Source organism: Leptopilina heterotoma, unplaced genomic scaffold (genome assembly GCF_015476425.1).
Source record: "Leptopilina heterotoma isolate Lh14 unplaced genomic scaffold, ASM1547642v1 Lhet_44, whole genome shotgun sequence".
Taxonomy (NCBI): domain Eukaryota; kingdom Metazoa; phylum Arthropoda; class Insecta; order Hymenoptera; family Figitidae; genus Leptopilina; species Leptopilina heterotoma.
Window position 1 is genome coordinate 636,573 of NW_025111084.1, and position 23,586 is coordinate 660,158.

At 21.1% G+C, this 23,586-nt stretch overlaps 2 protein-coding genes and 1 long non-coding RNA gene across 3 annotated transcripts; 2 read left to right on the forward strand and 1 right to left on the reverse strand.

Annotated features, from left to right (window-relative positions):
* Nucleotides 1–1,487: 1,487 nt before the first annotated feature.
* On the forward strand, nt 1,488–15,769 carry LOC122506822. The gene is made up of 7 exons (XM_043619168.1): nt 1,488–2,009; nt 3,922–4,607; nt 4,698–4,811; nt 11,199–11,520; nt 12,365–12,598; nt 14,481–14,716; nt 14,987–15,769. The coding sequence occupies exons 3-7, from the start codon at nt 4,757–4,759 to the stop codon at nt 15,199–15,201; spliced, it is 1,062 nt and encodes a 353-aa protein (XP_043475103.1). The 5' UTR covers nt 1,488–2,009; nt 3,922–4,607; nt 4,698–4,756; the 3' UTR covers nt 15,202–15,769.
* Nucleotides 6,298–18,328, reverse strand: LOC122506826. Its single transcript, XR_006302039.1, has 5 exons — nt 18,191–18,328; nt 14,474–14,680; nt 11,283–11,506; nt 6,906–7,111; nt 6,298–6,460 (listed from the first exon to the last, which is right to left on the reverse strand). It is a non-coding gene; the product is annotated as an uncharacterized LOC122506826 (long non-coding RNA).
* LOC122506821 lies at nt 18,224–22,608 on the forward strand. Its single transcript, XM_043619167.1, has 5 exons — nt 18,224–18,516; nt 18,939–19,209; nt 19,656–19,931; nt 21,209–21,327; nt 21,614–22,608. Exons 1-5 carry the CDS (start codon nt 18,224–18,226, stop codon nt 21,903–21,905), a joined length of 1,251 nt encoding a protein of 416 aa, XP_043475102.1. The 3' UTR covers nt 21,906–22,608.
* Nucleotides 22,609–23,586: the final 978 nt, after the last annotated feature.

The following is a 23,586-nucleotide window of genomic DNA, read 5'->3' on the forward strand; positions in this document are numbered from 1 at the left end:
ATGTTTAATATTTTTATTTTTTACTCATTCAAATAGAATTCAATGATAAAATTTTAATTTATATTTCAATATATTGATTTCTGTTTGAAAAAAAGAATTGTTTTAGTTTTTTTTTCTCCTCTATAATTCTTTAAAGTTTGTCTTGTTTTGAAAAAAATTTTTATTTTTCAGTTTTTAATCTGAGTTATTAATCTAGACTTAATGCAAAGTATTATTATTATTATTATTATATTATATTATAAATAAAGTTGAGTGAAATATGAAAGAAAAGAGATCTTTCGAAGAAATTTATTTTTTTAAACTTTAGCGGTTTAAGACCAAAAAAAAAAATATTTTTTTTATATTTTATGCATTTAGATTTTTAATGAAATGTTCACTGCGACTTTTTCCTTTCTCGCGAGACACAATTTATCAAAAGAAAGAAAGAAAGAAAAATCCGATATTCAGCTATTGTTAATAATATGTATTCAGTATTCATGTTATTTTAGATTATTATAATATTATATGGTTTAATATTGTGGCCATTAATATTGTAATCTATTATTATTCTATAATACACGTTTTTTCCAAAGTTAACTCGTTTATTCCTTTAGTTTTTAGTAATTTATGTTTAAGTTCCAAAATGTCCTAATAAATTAATTAGGAATTAAGTTATTAGTTAATTACTTAGGAATCAGCAAAATAATGAGAAATATTCGTCGAAAAATTAGAAAATTATTATTTTAGTTTCAGACAGTTTGAATTTGGTAATTAATTTATCTTCTTCTTTATTAGAACTTGATTCTTAATTAATTTAAAATTGATTTATTTATAGATTAAGTAACTAATTGATTATTTATTTAGTTTTTAATTGACTAATAAATAAAAAAATAGTTTTTATTAATTAATAACAATTAAAAAAAATAATAATTAAGAAAATAATTTTTAATTTTTATTATTATTTTTTATTTTATTAATTAATTTTTTTTGAAAGAATTATATTAAAATTTTTGAAATCAATTGCATTAATTCTAAACGTTTAAAAATAATTAACTTTTAAAGAATTTTATCAAAATTATTGAAAATAATTGAATTCAATTAATATTTAAAAAAATAATTGTATTTTTTCTAGAAATTTTATTAAAATTGTATTGAAAATAATTGAATTCCTCCGAAACATTTTATTATTTATTAAAATAATTGAATTCCTTTGAAGAATTTTACTATTTATGAAAATAATTGAATTTTTGAGAAAAATTATTGAAAATAATTGAATAATTGAATTTGTTAGTTATTAAATAATTATTATTGAATAATTAATCCAAAATAATTTTGAATCGATTAATAATTAATAATTTATTTAATTTATTGTTAATAATAATAATTTTTTTTCACGTTTTCAGGAAATTGGTAAATTTTCTAGTGAAGTATTTCTTTTTTTTTGTTTTAGAGAATTTAAAATTTATTTGTTGCAGTTTTAATATAGAGCGCAAAATACACTTTCACTTGTACGCATAAGTGCGTGTAACATGTAGTTTTCCTGCAGAGTATCTCATTGAAAATAAATTCTGTAAAGGCACTGCGTTCCCCTGCCATTTTACGCTAGATAGAATACTACTTTCGCTTTTCTGATCGTTCCGAAGAGCAATTCCTGAGCTCTTTTCTCAACGCTTTCGCCGATACGCGCTCAATCAAGCAAACGAAAAGATCACTGACTTCGTTCAAAAATAGTCCTCTTTGGTTTTTTCGAAAAAAAAACAAACAAATTTTAATGAATTCACAGTTAAATTTTTTTTTCTGACAAAGAATTTAATTATGTTCAATATTCTTGTGTATATTTATATTTATTCACTAGTGTACGAAAGAAATGGACAATTTTGATAATTTATTTTAAATAGAAATTGTTTTTATTTGTGAGGATTTTTCCAAGTGAATAATATTGTGAATGTGCAGTGTTTAAAAAATAATGTGAGAATTCCAAGTTGTAAAAGTCAAGGATATCTGGAGAAGTGAATTTAAACAGAAAAGGAGTAAGGATTTTAACAGTTTTTAAATTTTTGTTTTGTTAAAACTTAAAAAGTGGAAAATATATTTCAATTCAACGTAAAAAAAATAGTAAATCTAATTTTGCAATAATTCAGTAAAAAAATTTCAGTAAAATAATATTAATTATATTATTACGATATTAATACGAAAGGGCTCGTCCCGTCTATAAATAAATAAATAAATTAATAATAATACTCATACGAACAATAAAATTGTAAATATAAATAGTAATAATAGTAAATTATATTTTTAATTATAATAAGACAATAATAACAAAAATAAAATTAAAATTAAAAAAAAATAAAATGAAACAGAATAAAAAATAAAATAATTTTAATAAGAATGATAATAATAATAATAGAAAAAATAGTAATAAAGTAGAAGTAAACATTTATTTTTCAAATCATTGATGAAAAAAAAAATATTCATAACTTTTTACTGATTTAAAATATTTATAGGTCAGATGTGAAATTGACTGATTCTATTTTGGAATTTTAAATAATTTGGAATTTTAAGAGATATAAATATTCTTTTTATAGATTCTTTTTTTATGTACAATCTCTCCTTACAATTACAGCTATAAAAAAAAATTAGTCGATTTAAAGAAAACGGTAACTTTTTTTGTAGGTAATATTACTTGAAATAAATAAAATTGACAAAAATAGAAAAAAAGGTAACAAAAAATTGCAACATCTGACATAATACCCATGACACGTTATCACTAGTTCTATAATATAATTCACACTTGATTTAAATATTTATTGACCGATAATTTATTATACTTTCGCTGAGTAATATAATTCTCACTTTAAAAATTTTTTTTTTTAAAGAAAAAGAGAGAAGAAATTATTATTTCTATAAAACTATTTTTTGCTTCTTTTTTCTTAAATATTTTCTATTATTAACTAATTTATTTATTTACAGTATAAACGATTTGAAAAGGAAAAAAATAAATTATTATTTTAATTACTATTTTCAAAAAAGTATTTTTTGTTTATTTTTTTCTTAAATATTTTCTACCAATTTATTGTTGTGCCGGTCTTTAACGAGTATAATATTTTGATTTTTAATATTTCGAAATTTATAAATTATTCTCTGATAAATTTTGAATTATTATTTTCAAAATTAATTTCAAATTACTAAGAAAATTTAGTTTTAATACAAAAATTGAGTAAATCCTACTTTTCTAATACTATAAAGAATTTTTTATTTTCTGAAATGTATTAATTAACATATTTTCTTTCTAATCCACTAAAAACAATTAGAATTCGTAAAAATTTAATTAATTTTCTAGAAACATAAAAAGAAATTCTCGAGTTTACTTGTTTTTATTAAAATTAACATAATTTCTGAAATAATTTACATGTTCTTTGAATGAAGCCTGAGACTTAATTTTTCAAAATTTTACATTGATTTTAAACAAAAAGAATATTTAGCTTGAAAATTTAATTTTCAAAATTAAGTGATTGTGAGACAAAATTTTTTTGGCAAACATTTGGATTCATTGTCTATTTTTAAATTTTGTTATGAAATTTGTTTGTTATTTATCTCAGAAAAGTTAGTTACTGATAGTGTCGCATCAATTTTGAGACAAAATAAAAAATTTGCATTTTTTTTTATTTTTTGAATTTTGTGAAAAAAGTTCTAACTTTTGTTCAGCTTAATATTTTTTAATCAAATTTGATTAATTAATTATTAAATTTATTAATATATATTATCAATTTATTTATTTATTTGTTTATTTATTTACAGTAAAAACGAGGTTACAGTGAATAAAGAAAAATTAAATAAATAAAAAATATGAATTTCAGCGTTTTATGAAAATATAAAAAATGCAATTTTTATGTAATAAAAAAAATTAATGTGTTAATTAAAAATTGTTAATTTTATTTTTAGGATGAAGATGAAGATTGAGGATCAATAAATTTGGTGCTGAAATTGAAAATTTTTTTACTTCGAATCAATATATAGAATTGATATTATATCTGAAGATTTTCACAAAAATTTGAATATTATGTACTGAAGATGTTGTCAAATTTGGAAAAATATCTTTCTATCACTCGTTGAATATTATATACACGAAGAAATGGAGAAACAAGTATTTTAATAAAAGATTTCTTCTTCTTCCTCTTTTTTCTCTTTAATTTCACGTTTATTATTCAAACATATAATAGAAGAATCGTCAAATAAATATATTTTTTGATAAAAAAAAAAAAAAATATCTAACACAGAGAAGGGAGAGATAAATGAGAAGAAGGAGTAAATTTCCTTTCTCCAGAGATGTCGTAAAACGAATAGCGAAGCCTACCAGCCCTCCTCTTAACGTCAAAACGTATAGAAGTCTCATTTCCTTTGGAACTTGCCGATTGTAACACGGAATAAAAAAAAAAAGGAAAAGTTTATTTAGATTCACTCGAAAATAAGTATTCTTTTTCTCAAGAGACACTTTCGTCTCGTGTAACAAACAAACGGTCCACTCTATTTTCACACGTGGGAAGCTGCAGATGGACCTCTTAACTTTTGTTTTGAGAGGATCAATTATTTTTTTCAAATATTTGAATTAAATTTTTATTGTGATAATTGTGAGTTAATTTTTTGTTTTTTATTATTTTTTTGTTTGTTACAGTTTTCATTGTTTTGTGTAATAAAATTTTTTTTTATTTTTATTACAGATATTGAAAAGTAGATGTTTTGTTTTATTGTCAGTGGTAAATAATTGAGGTGGATAAAAATGACGTTTGGAAATGTCGGTGAAACCTGTTCGATGGAAACTGAAATTATCGAGGGTGAGTTTTAATTTTTTTTTTATAAAAAGATTACTTTATGGAAAATATTCTCTTATACAGAATCATTATCTTCTATAAATAGAAATGAAGAAAACAAACGTAATTTTTCTTTATTTCAATTTTTTTATTTTATTATAATCAAAAACAGAATCTAGAATACTTTTTTTTTATTTTTTGCTATTTTCTCCTTTTTTATTTTATCAAATTTATCAAAAAATGCAATTTTTATTTTATTAAATTCCTCCAGTGAAAAGTAAATCTAAATACTAGACAAAATTTACGAAAATTTAATAAGAATAACTAGTTTATAATTTTTAATTTGTCTAAATATTTTTTTATTTTTCTACTAAGTTTATTACTGGAAATTTTTTTTTTTTTTTTTAAATATATTTTTGTCTATTTTGTCCATTTTTAATACATTTTTGTATATTTTGTTTTCTTGTATTTTTGTAAATATAATTTTTTTGTATACATATTATAAACATTAAAATATTGAAAAAATAATTTTTCATTAATAAATAGAAGTCAAATTTGATAAAATAAAAATTGGAGTAAATTTTTAATTTCTTTTTGCACTTTTTTCAAAATTTTACAATTTTTTTTTAATGTTAGTTGTAAATAATTGTTTCTTCCTCGAATAAATATTGAAACAAAACCAGAGAAAAAAAATAGTTATTTTGAATAATAAAATTTCTGCCCTTTTTCGATTTTTAATTCAGACAAACATTTAAATATTTTCGTAATATTTTTAATATTTATAATATAAAATACAAAATATATCAAATTAAAAACTTAAAATAGTTTCATATTTTGTTAAATATTTTGTAAAATATTTTGTAAAAAATTCTTTAGAGTAAATTCTTCAAAATAAAAACCAAAATTCTGTCTTAAATACTCTTGTAATATTTTTATATTTTATTAAATATTAACATAGATTTTGTAAAATACATTTTTACAATAAATTAAAAATAAAAACCAAAGAAGGGTAAAAATTTTATTATTTAACAATTAATCCCAATAATTTTCTTCTTTTTCCCTTTTATTTGAGGCGGAAACAATTATTGACAAATAAAAAAAAAATTAAATCAAAAAAACTTAGATTTTGTCAAGTTTTGAAAAAAAGTGCAAAAAAATGCCTACCAAATTTTTCTGATCTTGAGAACAAAGAAGCAGAGCATAAAAAAAAGCTTATAAACCAGTCAAGTATGAAATTCGGTGAAAGTTGAACGAAGTAGAAAAAGAAGAAATTTAATGATTTTGCAATATCACGCTTGCAACATCCTTCAGGATCAGTATTTATTATTCGATTATACAAATTATGTTAATTTGATTTTGCTAAAAAAAAAAAGAAAAAAAAATTCTCTTATCGATAGAATTTGAGAATTTTTTTATTTTACAATAAAAATCTGTTTCTAATTCTAATATTCAAAATACGATCATAAAAAAATTGAGAATAGAAAAAAAGCTATAACTTGAAAGATTTAAAAACTGCAAATCTTTTTTTTTTTTTTGAATTTTTATTTCAACATTTAGCAAACCTTGAAGATTCGTATGTTCATCTTTTTTTGTATATATAGAGAAATTAATTGACTCTAAAAGCTGAAGGTTAAAATTGGCTTAATTTAAATAAATATCCTTGGAATGTTATCCTAAAAAAAAACAACTGGTTGATTGCAATCTTTTTTTCTCATCTTTCACAAGAATTATGAAATTGGGAAAAAAAATTAAGTCACGAACAGTCTAGTTATAATAAAAAGTGCAAATTTTTTTTCGTCATTGGCCAATTTTTAAAGGTGTAATTTAAAAACACAGAAAAAAATGTTTATATTAAAATTTATCACTTAGATAATAATTAATTTAATAGGTATATAATTAACGAAATTATGTTTCAATTTTCAAAAAAAGGAAAATTAATAATTTTTTCTTTTTTCTTTAATAATAATAATTAACGAAATTATGTTTCAATTTTCAAAAATAGGAAAATTAATAATTTTTTCTTTTAAAGTGAAATTCCTTAAAAATCTTTCTCGATTTTTCATTTAATCATTATTTAAGGAAAATTTTTCTTGAATAGTTAATAGATTTTTTTTTTACCTGTAATTGTATAATGCAACTGTGGAATCTAATACCACAATAATTCTAATGAAAGTACATGAGTAGAAACTGTACGACCTCGACTCACTTTCGGCATTTTGCACCTGAGTAATAAGTTCTCTTCATCTTCTTCTTCTTCTTTTTTTTTTGCATGACTGCTCACAAATTAGTCGACAAAATGGGTGGATCGCTTTCTTCTTGTGGACCTACAAATGCAAGCATTTTTTTTTTATTTTTATTTTTTTTTTCGCTTAAAAACCACCGCGTAAAAGAAAGTCAAGCACTTCTCATATTTTTATGTTCAAACCGACAATTAGAGAAAAATAAACAAATTGCGGTTTCACGAGATTATTTCAGTGTTTGAAAGACAGATCTTTAAACATCTTTTTTAGAATGAGCGAAAATTAAAAATCGAAATCAATAGTTAGATCTTTAGTTTTTTTTAATTTAATTTAATTTAAAAAAATTAATATTTAGATCTTTAATTTTCATTTAATTTCAATTCATTAAAAATATTTTATATTAAAATCTTTAATTTCCGCTTTTCTGAAACTACTGCTTCGGATTCTTTTTTCGAAACATCGAAGTGACATTTTTTCGAAATTGAGATTTTTTCATTAAAAAAAAATAAATAAATAAATACAGTCACACATTTTTGTATAAAAGAAATTTAATTTTTAAATAAATTCAATTTTAGTTGTGTTCTGTTAATAAATTATGTTAATTGAGTTTTTAAAACTCGTTCTTAACAAAAAATAGAATCGCAAAGTTGTCTTAATTTTTACTTACAAATTGACGAAATTTAAAAACAAAATTATGTAACATCGATAATTTTTTTATTATGAATTCCTTTTATTACGAATTTTCTTTGTTTGTTATAAATTTTTTTCTATTATGAATTCTTTTTATTACTAATTTTTTTTTATAATAAATCTTTTCTTGATATGAATTCTTTTTTATTGCCTACGAATTTTCTTCGTTTATTATAAATTCTTTTTATTATGAATTTTATTTTGTTACGAATTTTCTTTTTTTTATTATGAATTTACTTTGTTACGAATTTTCTTTTTTTTTTATTATGAATTCTTTTTATAACGAATTTTTTTTATACCTAATTCTATACCTAATTTTTTTTATAAATCTTTTCTTGTTATGAATTCTTGTTATGAATTTTCTTCGTTTATTATAAATTCTTTTTATTAGGAATTTTTTTTACGAATTTTCTTTGTTTTTATTATGAATTTTTTTGTTACGAATTTTCTTTGTTTATTATAAATACCTTTCTATTATGAATTCTTTCTATTACGATTTTTTTATAATAAATCTTTTTTTTTGTTATATAAATTCTTTTCATTACGAAGTATCTTTTTGTTTATTATGAATTTTTATGTTACGAATTTTCTTTGTTTATTATAAATTTTTTTCTATTACGAATTCTTTTTATTAAAAATTTTCTTTTTTTTATAATAAATCTTTTTTCGTTATGAATTCTTTTTTATTACTAATTTACCGAGTTTTTAAAATAATTTTTAAAAAATTATGAATTTTTTTTTACGAATTTACTTTTTTATTGTTTATTGCAAACTAAATATTTTCGTATTAACTAATTTTTCCAGCGACTTTTTTTCTTTTATTATAATTCAGTTTCAATATGAAAATAAGAAAAATGAACGTTGAATAATGTTTTCAAGAAAGTTGGTCTGCAATGTTAAAAATACTTTTTACGTGAAAGTAGAAAATACACTTTGTTAAAGCTAATAAAATTGTGGCAATTATTGATAATTGTTTCTCTTTTTCATGATTTTAAAATCTGATGAAAGTAGAATATATTTTATTGAAGAAGAAAAAAAAAATTCCCTCTTTGCTCGTAATATTGAAATTAATTGAAAATTATTTTCTTTCTCTTAGGAAATAAATTGTATTTTAGTAAAAAATTATTTTGGTAAAAAATTGTTATTTTGGTAAAAAAAAATTTTGATTTAGTAAAAAAAATAGTAATTTAGTAAGAAACTCGTGATTTAGTACAAGATTTATTGAATTGTCCTGATTATAAATTCCAGACAAGAACATTACACAGATGTTACCTGTTTTATTGGCGTTGAATACTAAATAAGTTCATTTTCAATTTTTGCCACTATTTTTATTGCATTACTACCGGATTGTCAGGAATTAATGTTTAACTTTTTTTATGCGTGTTCGATGTCATGTTAAATAAATTTTTTATTCTTACAATTCCATTCGTTTCGTTATCTCGGAAATCCAAGTTTTTGCATGCGTTTGGAATACAATGCTAATTATTTATCAGAATTATTTTCTTTTTGTACTTATAAATATTTAAGTCACCATAATTTCTATATTTGTTTATTCTTTTGTTATTTTTATTCATCTAATTTTTTTCCATAATTTTTAAATTTACTTTTTTCGTTGTTCTTTTATTTTAACTTTTTCTTTTAATTATCTTAACTCTTTTTTTAATTATTTTTTATTAACTCTTTTTTAATTATTTTTTATTTTAAATTTAATTATTTAATATTTTTTAATTTTGCTCCTTTTGTTATTCTTCTATTTTTACCGATATATCAGGATATATTTTCAAATTTTATTATTTTTCACTATTTTTAATTTCTTGACTATTTTTTTTATTTTTTTTTTCTATCGACTGTGAATGTAAATTTATAAATATTATACAATTTAACCGTTTGTAGCGTATAAAATTTTGAATTTACCAATTTTGTAATAAAACTTTAAATCTGAATTCGATAATAAGAGGGAATTTCTGTTCCGACCTGAGTTAATAAAATTTTTATTAACACAAAATCCGGTGATTTGAGGACACGATTAAGGTCACGTAGACAAATTTCTAGTTCGTATCGAGGTCACGTAGTCAAATAGATATTTTCATGAATCAACGAAATTTTTTTTTCTACATTTTAGAGAAAAAAAAGATGCTTAAAATATTTCTTTAATTATCCATCAAGAAGAAAACAATCACAAAAAATAAAAAAAAAAAAAAAATTAAATGAAACGAAGATAAATTTGTTTTATTACAATAAACAGAAAATGAAATTATTATTTGGAATTGAAAGTAAAAATGTCAAAACTTTCATTTGATTTGATTTTCATGTGAATTCGTATCACGTAAATTTACATGTGAGTTAATGATCCCGCTATTCAATCATCACGTGTTATATTTATTCACGTGACTGAAAATTTAATTAGTTATGAAATTATCTTAGATTTATAATCTCCTGAATATTATCCCTCTTTCACACCTGCATTAATTAATAACGAATCAATTTCATAATGAGAATATTTTAATCTCCAGAGTCAAGTTCAAGATTAAAATAAATCTCTATTTGGAAATTTTTGTGTATAATTAGGAAAATTTTTTATTGATTGTTTGTTTTATTAATTTTTATTTAATTCAATTTTTAATAGATTTCGAATAAATTAAATTATTTTCTAAATTCTTTAATAAATTCTTCAAAATAATTTAATTATTTTTATAAGTAGTAAAATTCTTAGCAAGAATTCAATTATTTTTATAAATAATTTAATTTAACTTTATTGAAATAAATCCAACAGTCACAAAGACCAATTACAGGATTATCGGTTATAATAGTAAAATTCTTTGCAGGAATTCAATTATTTTTAAAACAATTCAAATATTTTCAAATATTTCCATAAAATTCAATTATTTTCTAAAATTTTAATAAACTCTTTGAAATAATTCAACTATTTTTAAAAATACTAAAATTCTTTGCAGGAATTAAATTATTTTAAATCTAATTTAAATAAACTTACACGAAAGAATTAATAATTATTTTTAAAAATTTCTATAAAATTCAATTTCAACAAGAATTTTAAATTCTCTAAAAATAATTCAATTATTCTCAAAATTTTTTTTAAAAAAAATTCTGTATGAAAATGAAATTAATTTCAATGCAATTTTGAAATATATTCATAAAAAAATTAAAAGAATTCAATTATTTTCAAATATTTACATAAAATTTACATTTATTTACTAAAATTTTAATAAATTCTTTGGAACAATTCAATTATTTTTATTAATTGTAAAATTCTTCACAAGAAGAGAAGAAGAATTTAATTAGGATTTTTAAAGATTTTATTAAAATTCTTTGTTATTTAATTTATTTTACCAATTTGCTATTGAATTTCTTTAATCAATTGTTATTTAAATTTATTTTATTAATTATAAATTGAAATTAATTTTTTTTTGTTCTTGTGAACAATTTTGTTTGAATATTATGATTGAAAATTATTTTTTTGCAGATCAAATTAGAAAGAAACTTCATACTCTGTTGAAAGAAGGAACACAAGTCCCGGCTGATGAAGATAAGGAAGATTTGGAATTACCTCCTTATTATGATGCGAAGAAATTCAAATTTGCCCAAATTTGCTTTCACAATAATCTCTTCACGATGATGATAGCTAAACTCTCGGGACTATTGACATTATTGGCAATACCATCGATTTTAGATATTCTCATATTTACTAAACAAAGTGGCACGCCGTGCGCAGCTTTTCGACGATATTTTTCAACGATTCTTCACACTTTCATTTGGTACGAGAAGGATCCCCTGGAAGCAAAAGAGTATGTAAAACTTTAAGAAAAAAGTGTTTCTTGAATAAAGTTAATAATTAAATAAATAAAAAAAGATTTATAAAAATTAAAATTTTTTTAAATTTAATTATTGTCTAATAATTATAATAAATAATTATAATAATAATGATAATAATTTAATAAAAAATTTGATTTTAATTTCACCTCTTTTTAATGATCTCATTTTAATTTTTAATTATTAAAATTTTTTTATTTCATTTTCATTGTTTCATTTCAGAAAAATTCATTCTCACTTTCAATTGATTGAAATACAAAAAAAAATTTTTTTTAGAAAAAATTCTTTCACGTGAATTGGGATTTTTTTTATTAATTCGCAAGAAATTCTTTATATTATCCATATACTGAGAATAATCAACGGTCGTTGAGGAATTTTCAGATTCGATTGAAATTCACGAATTTTAATGACTCCACTATTCTTAGAGCAATAAAAATTTACATAAATTACAGTTAAAATTGAAATGAGATCTAAAAGAGGAAAATCAAGTTAGGGAAAATAATTTAGATAAAAATAGATAGAGATAAATTATAGGATCAGTTAAAATTATAGTTCAATAATTTCTTCGATTAGAAATTAATAATTGATAAAATTTTGAATCAATTAAATTTTAACTGGAATTAAAATTCAATATTTGAAATAAATGTTTTATTAATTTCTGCAAAATCTTACTTTTATGATAAAATATTATTTTTGTTATTTATTTTTATTCTATTTATTATTTTTAGTATTTTTATTATTATTTTCAGTATTTTTATGTTTAGAATTTTTTTTTATCCTTATTGTTACTTTACTAATTAATAAAAAAAATCCTGGCAGGTTCTTCAATTCACTGAGAACTGTGAGAAGAAAACATTGTTCAGCTTCGCGAAAATGTTCTTCGAGTGGTCTCCGAAGAATAACGCAAACTGACATGGCAATCACGCAATTTGGATTTATAGGATTCACTTTAATGTCTGCTGAACAATTGGGTGTGAAGGCGACAGAAGAAGAACTTGAAGGAATTGTCCACTTTTGGAGAGTGATTGGATATATGTTAGGAATGGAAGAAAAGTAAGGATTTTATTTTTTTTCTTTTACTTGAAAGTTATTATTAATTATTAATTAATAATTAATTAATTAATTAATCTATCCATCTATATAATTTGTTCGTAGTTCAAGTTAGTTGTTGATTTTATCAATATATTTAAAAATAATTGAATTCTTGTGAGGAATTTTATCAAAATTTTTGAAAATCCTATTTAAATTCTTTTGAAGAATTACTTTGTATTTTTTTAAAATAATGGAATTTCTTGAATAATTTTAATTGGAAATTTTAAAAGTAATTGAACTTTATGAACTTTCAAGTTTTTTTTCTTTCAAATTTTTAAAATAATCGTGTTTGTTAATAATTATAATTAAAAATTTGATTATTGAATTTTATTTTAAATTTTATTGAAAATAATTGAATTCCTCAAAAGAATTTTATTATTTATAAAAATAATTTAATTTTTTCGAAAAATTTTACTATTTTTTAAAATAATGGGATTATTTTGTAGAATTTTGCCTGAAATTTTAGAAATTAATTGAATTTTTTTGAAAAATAAATAATAAATTTGACAATAATTGAATTCTTTCAAGAAAATTCTTTACTTTTTTTAAATTAATCGATTTTGTTAATAATTAATAGATAATGTTACTATCAAAACAATTTGATTAAAATTACTGACAGAAAATTAAATTCTTTTTAAAAAATTTTATTAGAGTTTTTGCAAAAAATTAAATTTTATTTGAGGAATTCCTTGAAGTTTTTTTGAAAATAATGTGGTTTTCTTTAAATAATTTTAATTTAACATTTTTAAAATAATTGAATTAAACAAAGAATTACAAAATTTTTTTAAAAATATTCGTGTCTATTAATAAATTATAATTAAAAATTTTATTATTGAATTTTATTAAAATTGTATTGAAAATAATTGAATAACTGCGAAGAATTTTATCAAAAAATTTGAAAATAATTCAATTGCTTTGAAAAATTTTATTATTTATGAAAATAATTGAATTGTTGTGAAGAATTTATTACAATTTTAAAAAGTAATTCAATTTTTTCGAAAAATTCTATTAAAAAATTTTAAAAAATAATTGAATCCTTTCGTGAAAATTTATTAAAATTGTACTGAAAATAATTAAATTCCTAAGAAGAAGTTTATCAAAAATTTAAAAATAATTCAGTTTTTCAAAAAATTCTATTAAAAATTTTTAAAAAATAATTAAATCCTTTCGTGAAAATTTATTGAAATTGTATTGAAAATAATTCAATTCTAGAGAAGAATTTTATCAAAAAATATGAAAATAATTCAATTCTTTCGAAAAATTCTATTAAAAATTTTAAAAAATAATTGAATCCTTTCGGGAAAATTGATTAAAATTGTATTGAAAATAATTGAATTCCTGCAAAAATGTATACTATTCAGGTTTAAATATAATTGAATTTTTTCGAAGAATTTTATTATTTATGAAAATAATTGAATTCCTGAGAAAAATTTATTAAAATTTTAGAAAATATAATTAAATTGTTTCGAAGAATTTATAAAATTCTTGAAAATAATTGAATCATTTCGTGAAATTCTATTAAAATTGTATTAAAAATAATTGAATTTCTGCAAAGAATTTTACAATTTAATAAAAATAATTGAATTCTTCCGAAGAATTTTTGTAATATAATTTTTGAAAATAATAATTTATGTATTTGATGAGTGATTTTTTAAAATTTTGAATTTGAAATTGTTGAAAAATTTATATTTTATAACAAAAAATTTTATAATTTGCGTAATAATAATAATTAATTAATTAATTGCTAATTATTAATTAATTCTTCAATTTTCGTTTTGTTTTTTTATTTCTTCTGCTAATTATATTCTCCGAGTAACGATTTTTTTTCTCTCTTACCTTTTAGATATAATCTTTGCACTGGAACTGTTGAGGAATGTCGAATTCTCTGCCGACTACTTCTAAACGAAGTTTTTATTCCACTTTTCGAGAAGGGAAATGAAAAATTTGACGACATGGGAAGAATTCTCATTGAGGCAATGTGGCCGCTTATTCCATTTTTAGATCCGAAGGCATTCACTGCGTTTACTTTGCAACTTGCAACATCTGCAACAATTAATAATAATCATTCCATTGTCAATGGTATAATTTTCAGTTTATTTCATTTTTTTTCATTTCTATTTCACTTCTCTTTTCAAATTAAGTAAATTTACTTTTTAATAAAAATTTTCCTAACATTATTTTATTATTTATTTTAAATTTTATTTTTTTTTTTACAAATTATGTTTTATTTTCAAATAATATTCTCTTTTTTAAAATTTTTAATTCTCTATTTATTTTTGTGAAAAAATATAATTTTTCTTTATTTTTATAATGAATAATTGAATATTGAAAATCTATTTTTCTTTTCAGAAACATCTTCGCTGCCATTTAGGAGCAAATTATTACTGAATCTACAATTGAACGTTCACAAATATTTAATGCCAACGCAATATTGGTGGTCATCGATTTTTCGAGCAATTTTCAATTATTTCCTAAGGCTTGCAATTTATCTCACAGAAAATTATCCGATTTTGCTCTATACAACTTATGGAAAAAAGGCGATTGTCAAATTTCACAATGAATGAATTCAACTTTTTCTTCTAAAGAAAAATTCATTTTCTTATTATCTAGAAAATCAATTTTTCCATTGATTTTAAAAGAAAAATTCAACTAAAAACAAATCTAACGAAGCTTAATTTCCAAACGTAAAGAAAATTGCAAAAAAAAGGCTTTTTTTAACAAAAATTTTTAGAAACAAATTAGATTTCTTAAAGAAATGAATGAAGAATTTTTAAGAAACAAATCGTGATTAAAAACCAAAATATTATTCCAAATATTCACTAAAAAGTGATTATTAGAGAATTTTTACTCTTAAGTTTGTGTTAAAAAGAAAAGTAAAAGCGAGAGGGCGAGAATAATTATTGTAATTGTGAATTATTTGTTATAAAATAATTTTCATTTTAATGAAGAAAAATTTCATTTATATCATCAAATCTAAAAATCATCGCATTGTAATATTTTTCAATTTTTGTATCATATTTATTGTATTTTTAAAAAATATTTTCGCCCTTTTACTTATGTTGCGTAGAATAAACAACAATTTCCATTATTTTATTATTATTAAAAAAAATAGGTGAAATTTATTTTTAGAATAAAAAGAACGAATTCAATATTTATTTCGAGAAAAAAACAATCATTTTAGGAAATTTTTATAAGAAATAGCAAAAACTAAACGAATTATTAGTAATAAAGTGATTGAAGTTATTAAAAAAATTTATTTTGTTAATTGTCTATCCTAATTAGAATTAAGTTTCATTATCTTGTAATAATTCAATTATCACATTTTTTATATTTATTTTAAGATATTTTAATTGGTAATAATTAGTGTGGCAAATTGTAAATTAAAGAGTATTTTTAATTAATTTTTTTCAATTTTTTTACAAGACAGTTTTTTTGCAGGTTAAAAAAAATAAGATCGACGTGAATAAAATCGATTATGATTCAGTTTCAGTTTATACTTTGACTGTCACACATTTCTAACAACTCTATATTGATAAATAATTTTTAAGTTAATTAGTTATAAAAATGTTTAATTAAATAATTTCTAGGGAAATTTAATTTAAAATTGACAACTGATTCTAATTAATATGGATTCCGGTGAGTTTTTTCTTACGAAATTAAAAAATTTATACGTCTTTTTATTTACTATTTTTAATGCAACTTTATTTACGTTTGATTTAAAGTTATTTAATAAATTTAAATATAAATAAATTTTAATAAATTAAATTAAAATCAAAATTAAAAATTAAATTAAAATCTAAATGAAAAATTACATAATTAGGTCACTTTTCTATTTACTAATAAACAGTTAAAATTATATTTTGTGTATTCCTTTTTAATTTCTAATTCTTCGAGAGAACTTGAAATACTTGAAATTTTTTTATAAAAAAAATTCTCAATTTTAATAAATTGAATTATTAAGGATATAAATAAATAATAATTTTAATAATAGTAATAAGTAACTAATAATAATTAATCAATAAAAAAAAGAGACTTTCTATCCTTTTTTTCGAAAAATAATTTCTAATGCGGAAAAAGAAATGAAATGAAAGTAAAAATAAAAATCGTGAATATTTGGTACTTCCGTTAAAAAAAAAGTTACTAAACCGGAATTGAGAAGTCGTGAGAAAATAAAGATTCGTTGTGTGTATTTCTTTTTTTAAATACACAATTCGCACATGGATTTTAGACACTTAAGACAAACAGAAATTCGTCATATTCGTGCTTGAGAGGAGACTCGTTTGCATGCCAGTGGAATTAAGGTCATTCGCAAAGGCTAATTGCACGGTCATTATACCCGTTTTTTTATTTTTTTTTTTTACTTTTTTCCGCAATTATCTCATTCTACAAGGATGACATCTGAGATCTGATATTTCTATATACAGGATATGGGGGTCATACATTTAATTCATATCATTTAATTTATCATCGAGACTTTAATTATTTCGCTTATATTACGAAATAAAAATATATTAATAAATATTAAAATTAATAAATAGTAAACTTTTTTCAAGTTTTATTCTTAATAACCAAAGTGTGACTCGTTTTAAATCTGAAGAAGTAAAAATATTTCAGTTAATTGAAAAATAACTGAGATTAGTTTGAAAAATAGTTATTCTAAACAGAATTCTAGATTCTAAACAGAAAAGTCGTATTAATGAAACGTCAATTTTTTTTTGTATCTATAACAATATTTTTCTAAAGTTAAAAAAAATGATTTGTTTGGAACGAAAAGAATTTCTCTGATGCTGCAAAAAAAAGCTAAAATGTTGTTTAAAGTTTACATTAAGTCTCTTCGAGAAATAAATAAATTTCCTTCTTCCTTGTCTCGTGAGAGACAATATTTTCATCGTTAATATTTACTCTTTAGAATCAATTTGTTTCAATAAAAAAAATTATTCTTGCCTCTAAATCTTGAATATTTGGCAATATATTTAGAATAATTAATTTTAATTTAGTTATTTTTATTTTCGAAAAGAAGCTGCTCACTAATGAGTAAAATTCATTTTCAATTTAGAAAATTGTTTATTCGGTAGGTAAATATTTATTCACCTAAATTAATAAAAATAAGAGGTAAAATATTCGTAAATATTGAAATAAAAATACTGATAAATATTCAAATGAAACTACTAATAAACATTGAAATGAAAATACTAATAATTATATTGAAATTAAAATTTAATTAAAAATTTATTAAATTTATTAAACTTAAAATATTAATAAATATTAAAACTAAAATATTACTTTAAATTGTTCAATTTTAATTTTTAATTCATAAAAATTACAATATTTTTGTATTATTTTTACAATTTTGTACTTCATTTACAAAAATATGAACAAATTCTATTAAAATAAATATTTGTTATATTTGTCAATATTTAAATTCAATTTTCATTAATATTTAAATTTTCAAATTTTTATAATTAAAGAAAAGGCAAAAATTAAATTTTTATGTTAATTCTGGCAAATAAATAATTTACTAAATATTTCTTTTTTTTTGTTAGACATACTAACCGATATTTCCGTTTTATTCTCACAGATGGCTGAATGGCGAACGACGATTCGTGTACTTGTCTGACAGATTCTCCAAGAAATAATCAAATAATCCCTCCGAGTCCCTGCACTATTTGCAATTGCGATTGGGAATCGAAAATTGGACGAAGAATTGCTGTCAGTCTTATATTATTAGAGATCAAACGATTTTTCCTATTGGCACTGGAAATGGTAATTGAATTTCCGGTTCTTCAATTTTCCGGTGCAATAAAATCTGTCATCTTCAGTTTTGTCGATGTTGCCCTTGGAGTTCCTTGTGCCCTCGCCGCAATTTCCTCCATTCGCAAGTATACCTATAAAATTAGCATTTCAATTTTTAACACATGGCAAAAAAATTACAAATTTTTAATTTAATTAGAATTCAAAATTTTTATTATTATTTTTAAAAATATTATTTAAATTTTTTTTTAAATTAATAACAATATATATTAATAGTAAATAAAATGATCTAAATCTGCAATCAGGTAATTTAAAAAATACAACAATGGAATTATAGACATAAATTGAAAATTGACCGACCTCGGCTAAATTTTTATGGGAATTCTTTTTTTCCTTTCCGTTATTAAATTATTGAAAAAGTAGTAAATTCGTGAAAGTGACAAAAATTGAGAACAAAAGAAAAGTATTTAGAAATAGAAAATTATGAATGTGACTCGCTTTTTTTTCTGAAAAATAATACAATGGGTGTTTTATTTTTTCTATATTTCAGACGACAGGAACAACCACGTTATTCGAAAGTGAAAATTCTCTTGAGGTGTGTAGTATTAATAATAGTTTTATGTACTATACTGAACATAGTGACCTTAGCCTCGATTGCCTATCATGTAAGCGTTAAACAAAGCACAATAAAAGGCATCTTCAATTTTTCAATGCACAATTATCTCACCGACAATTACTACAAGTATAATTTGGATGAAATTCAATTTGAATTGCAATGCTGTGGACACACAACTTACACGGACTGGTACTTCGATTGGAAGGTAAAATATTGCCCTTAATATTAATTAAATTATTCTGTTTCGTTCAAAAATATTTTTTTCCCGTGGAATAAAAAATAAAAATTTAATTTTAACTAAATGATAGTTTAATTTTAATTAAATGGTAGTTTAATTTTAATTAAATGAAATTTTAATTTTAATTAAATTATAATTTTATTTAATTTTAATCAAAGTTAAAATTTAATTTTATTCATTTAATTTCGTAATATTTCTCTTGCGTTAAAAAATATTTTTTACGTTTTTTTCCCATGAAATAAAAAACTAAAATTTAATTTGATAATATTTTTCTTTTTGGAAAAGTTGCAAGAAAAAAAATTGCATTTCATCCAATTTGATCATCTTTTCTTTTTTTTTTTTTTGTTGCAAGAAAAAATTAAAATTAAATTTTAAGGAAAGAAAATTAATATACTTGTCGCATAATTAATTAGAAATCAGAACGTGTTGCGCGTAAGAAGAAGAATCTACGGGCAATAAATCCAGATGAAGAGTTTAGGAATTATGGAGTGCCTTTCAGCTGCTGTGATATTCATTCTTTGCTGCCTTGCGTCCATATTCAGATGACAGAAGCAGATGTGAAAACAATTAACTCTCATGGTTGTTCCAAAATCTTGAGTTACATTCTCATCAGAATTGTTGTTTTTGGTTACGTCATGACAGCACTGGTTATCATCGTCTACGTCATCTTGCTTTATTTTATAATCAAAGTACTCTATAATTTTTTTTACTCTAATATTACTGCCAGAAATGAGTTTTTTTCCTTTTGTTTATACTTTTGAGAATTTTTATCGTAATTTCTTAAATACTCTGCTTTCTGCAATTGAAATGTAATTTAATATTATTAGCGGGCAGATTAAAAAGATATTTTATTTAAAAATATTAATATTAATTTTCCAATAGATTCAGATACAAACTTTTAAAAAATTCAATTATTAACTAATTTACTAATTAATTATTTATTGTTTTCAAAAACTTTAATGAAATTCTTCGCGAGAATTCAATTGTTTCCATACATTTTTTTGCAGGAATTCAATTATTTTAGAAAATTTAAATAAAATTCTTCGGAGAAATTTAATTACTTTGAAAAACTTGGATAAAAATATTTATCAGAATTAAATTATTTTCATAATTAATCAAATTCTTCGCAGAAATATAATTATTTTAAAGAATTTGAATAAAATTCTTCTCAAAAATTTTATTATTTTGAAAATTTTAATAGAATTCTTTATAAGAAAAAAATTTAATTAAATACTTTGAAAAAATGTAATTCTTTTTCAAAATTAATGAAATTCTTTGCAAAAATTTAAATATTTTGAAAAATTTTTGTAAAATTGTTTACTCACTTATTTGTAATAGAATTTTAATCAAATTCGTACCAAGATTTCAATTATTTTCTTAATTAGAAACATTTCTCGAAAGAATCCAATAATTTAAAAAAAATTGTAAAGAAATTTCTCGAGAGAATTCAATTATTTTTTAAAATGATATTATTTTGAAAAATTTTAATAGAATTCTTTATAAGAAACAAATTTAATTAAATACTTTAAAAAAATGTAATTCTTTTGCTAAATTAATAAAATTCTTTGCAAAAGTTTAAATATTTGGAAAAATTTTGGAAAAATTGTTTACTCACTTATTTTTAATAGAATTTTAATCAAATTCGTACCAAGATTTCAATTATTTTCTTAATTAATAACATTTCTCGAAAAAATGCAATTATTTAAAAAAAATATAAAAGAAATATTTTTTAATTGAAAACAATTTGGTTTAATTAATGTTTCGTATTTTTTAATCTTCAAAGCATTAAATTAGAATTTTATTAATAGAAAATAAAAAAAAATACAGAAAACAAAATAAAATTAAAAAAATGCAGAAAATTAAATAAAATTAAAAAAATATAGAGAATGAAAAGTACGTAAAATAATAAAAAAATTATTTAAAAATGATTTACATATTATTTTTACCCCATGAATATTTTTTCCAGATTACACGGAAACCTCTTCCTCAGGATTGCCCTTCAGATTGCTCCTGCCTCTCCTCCGAGGACGATTCTCCGAGATGTCCATTAATTCATCAAACTTCTCCTTGTGGTTGTAGTTCCAGGTACAAAATATCTAAAAAAATTATTTCTTTAAATATTTTCTTTTTACATTTCTTTAAATATTTTTTAAAACATTTCTTTAAATATTTTTTTAAACATTTCTTTAAATATTTTTTAAAACATTTCTTTAAATATTAAAAAAAAATGCCTTTAAATATTTTAAAAAATACGTTTAAATATTTCTTTAAAAATTTATTTTAATAAATATTCATAAAAAAATTAATTTCCAAAAAATTGATTTTTCAAAAAAGGGACAAATTATTATCAAAGTTTATTTATTTTTTCCAGTTCATCGTCACTTTCAGTAGGAAAAGAAATGCCCTATTTGTCATCTGGCAAAAGAAATTCAAAAACTCGACTCCAAACAATGAAAAAATCATCATTTTACTGGCGTAACGATTCATTTGCAAATCGAAGAAGAAAAACGTCATGTTCAAGTTACAGTGATGAATCGTCAATAACGGAATATTCGAAAAATCGCGAAATTGCCCAAATTAAACCCAGTCTTCATGAGCAGCACGAGATTTCTCAAAAATCATCAAAATCGTCAATAATTTTGTCGAAAGTTAACTCGAGATAAAAAAAAAATGTTGATAAATGGAGAAACTAAGAATCAAAACAATTCTTCTTCTTGAGGAAGGTTCTTCTTCTTTCTATATATAATCTCTAACAATAGATAATATAGGGTGATGAAAAAAAGATGACAAAAATGATCTATTCAGATAAAAAAATATTAAAAATAATGTCTACTAAAAATATCTTTTTTTTTACTCTCAAACTGAATTTACGAAACAGAATTCTTTTCTCATTTTTTATTGTTGAGTGTTAAGCAGTCGCGTATATCAGGTTGCATACAAACATGTGGATTTTTCTTTTCGAGAAAAAATACCTTCCTTTCAAGAAGGTTTTTTTATTTCGATTTTTACTCGAAAATACTTATTCTTTTTTCTAAAAATAAAATTCGTCCGAAAAGGTAGAAACTATATTTTTGGCGAAAGATTTTTTTTTCTTTGAATATTTTTAGAATTTTCTATATTTTCTCCAAACGACCTACTTTTCAAACACGGCGCTGCCAAAAAAACAGGTGGTAAGACGAAATTGTATTCACGTAATTTGATGAAATTCCGTTGAGATAGAAATGACGTTTTCAAATCGACGTCTATTGACGTCACGTTGCCTTTGACGTTTCTAGAATTTCATTTTCACAAAAATTATCTAAGAATTTTTTCCGAAAAGATTTTATTTTCCAAAAGGAAATTTTCCAAAAAAAATTCCAAATTTTTCAAAATAATTTTCCAAGACAAAAGTATTTTTTTTTTGCGCAAAAAAGAAATTGAAGTAAAATTATTCTTGAACTTTAAATATATTTTAAATCATTTTACTTTTTGTTGATTTTTTTTGTAATCAAAAATTAATTGTAAAAATTGTAAAAAAATTCATTCCCATTAATTCTGAGAGCGTATTTTCCAAATGACAATGGAAGTTTATCAAGACAATTGAACACAGTTAAAAATATGCAATTTGCAAAGTAATAATGTTTCGGTTGAGATGGAAATTATCCATTTAAAAATTAATTAAAAAATTATTCTCCTAGTCATCTAATTGTTACAATGCAAGTCTCGGATAAACAAAAATTTTTTTTTTCCCAACGATAATATTATTATTTTCACAAGTGCTTTTGAAACTGTCATTTATTTTTTCGGTGAAGAAAAAAATTTCCCTGAATAATAAAATGATATACGCACGAAATCTTATCTTATTGATTTGCTGAGAAAAAAGAAAAGTTATTTATACATAAGTATACGAAAATTCCAAGAAAGTTTCTCCACGAATTTTCTCGTAAAAAAAAAAAATTATTGACTTTTTTTCGCAATTAAATTTTGAAAATTGTCAAGTTCCTTGAAGATATGAATTCGCAAGTTAAGTAAATGATATACTCGTGTGGTTTTTAGTCGAAAATCTTGGACGAATTCGAGTCTGACCCGGCTTGTAATAGAACGACCGCGTTGCGCTTTGCATTTCTGGCGTTCCAGTCGTTGACACGAAAACAAAAAAAAAATTAAATATTTAGAGCAGTCCGATTAATGCGACAAAAATAGTTTTTACAAAAGAAAAATTTATTTTTGCAAATTATTTACTTACTAAATTATATATTATTAATTATCAATTATCAACTATCAATTCGAAATTCTTTTCTTATTTTTACCTTTTTCTTCCTATTTTTCTCTTTACGTTTTATTATTGTCAATAAATGTAATAAG

Coding starts and splice junctions, on each gene's coding strand:
- LOC122506822 (XM_043619168.1), top strand. CDS start 4,757: ATGACGTTTGGAAATGTCGGTGAAACCTGTTCGATGGAAACTGAAATT. Junction 11,521..12,364: donor GATCCCCTGGAAGCAAAAGA/GTATGTAAAACT, acceptor AAATCCTGGCAG/GTTCTTCAATTCACTGAGAA. Junction 14,717..14,986: donor TAATCATTCCATTGTCAATG/GTATAATTTTCA, acceptor TTTTCTTTTCAG/AAACATCTTCGCTGCCATTT.
- LOC122506821 (XM_043619167.1), top strand. CDS start 18,224: ATGGCGAACGACGATTCGTGTACTTGTCTGACAGATTCTCCAAGAAAT. Junction 19,210..19,655: donor ACTGGTACTTCGATTGGAAG/GTAAAATATTGC, acceptor ATAATTAATTAG/AAATCAGAACGTGTTGCGCG. Junction 21,328..21,613: donor CCTTGTGGTTGTAGTTCCAG/GTACAAAATATC, acceptor TATTTTTTCCAG/TTCATCGTCACTTTCAGTAG.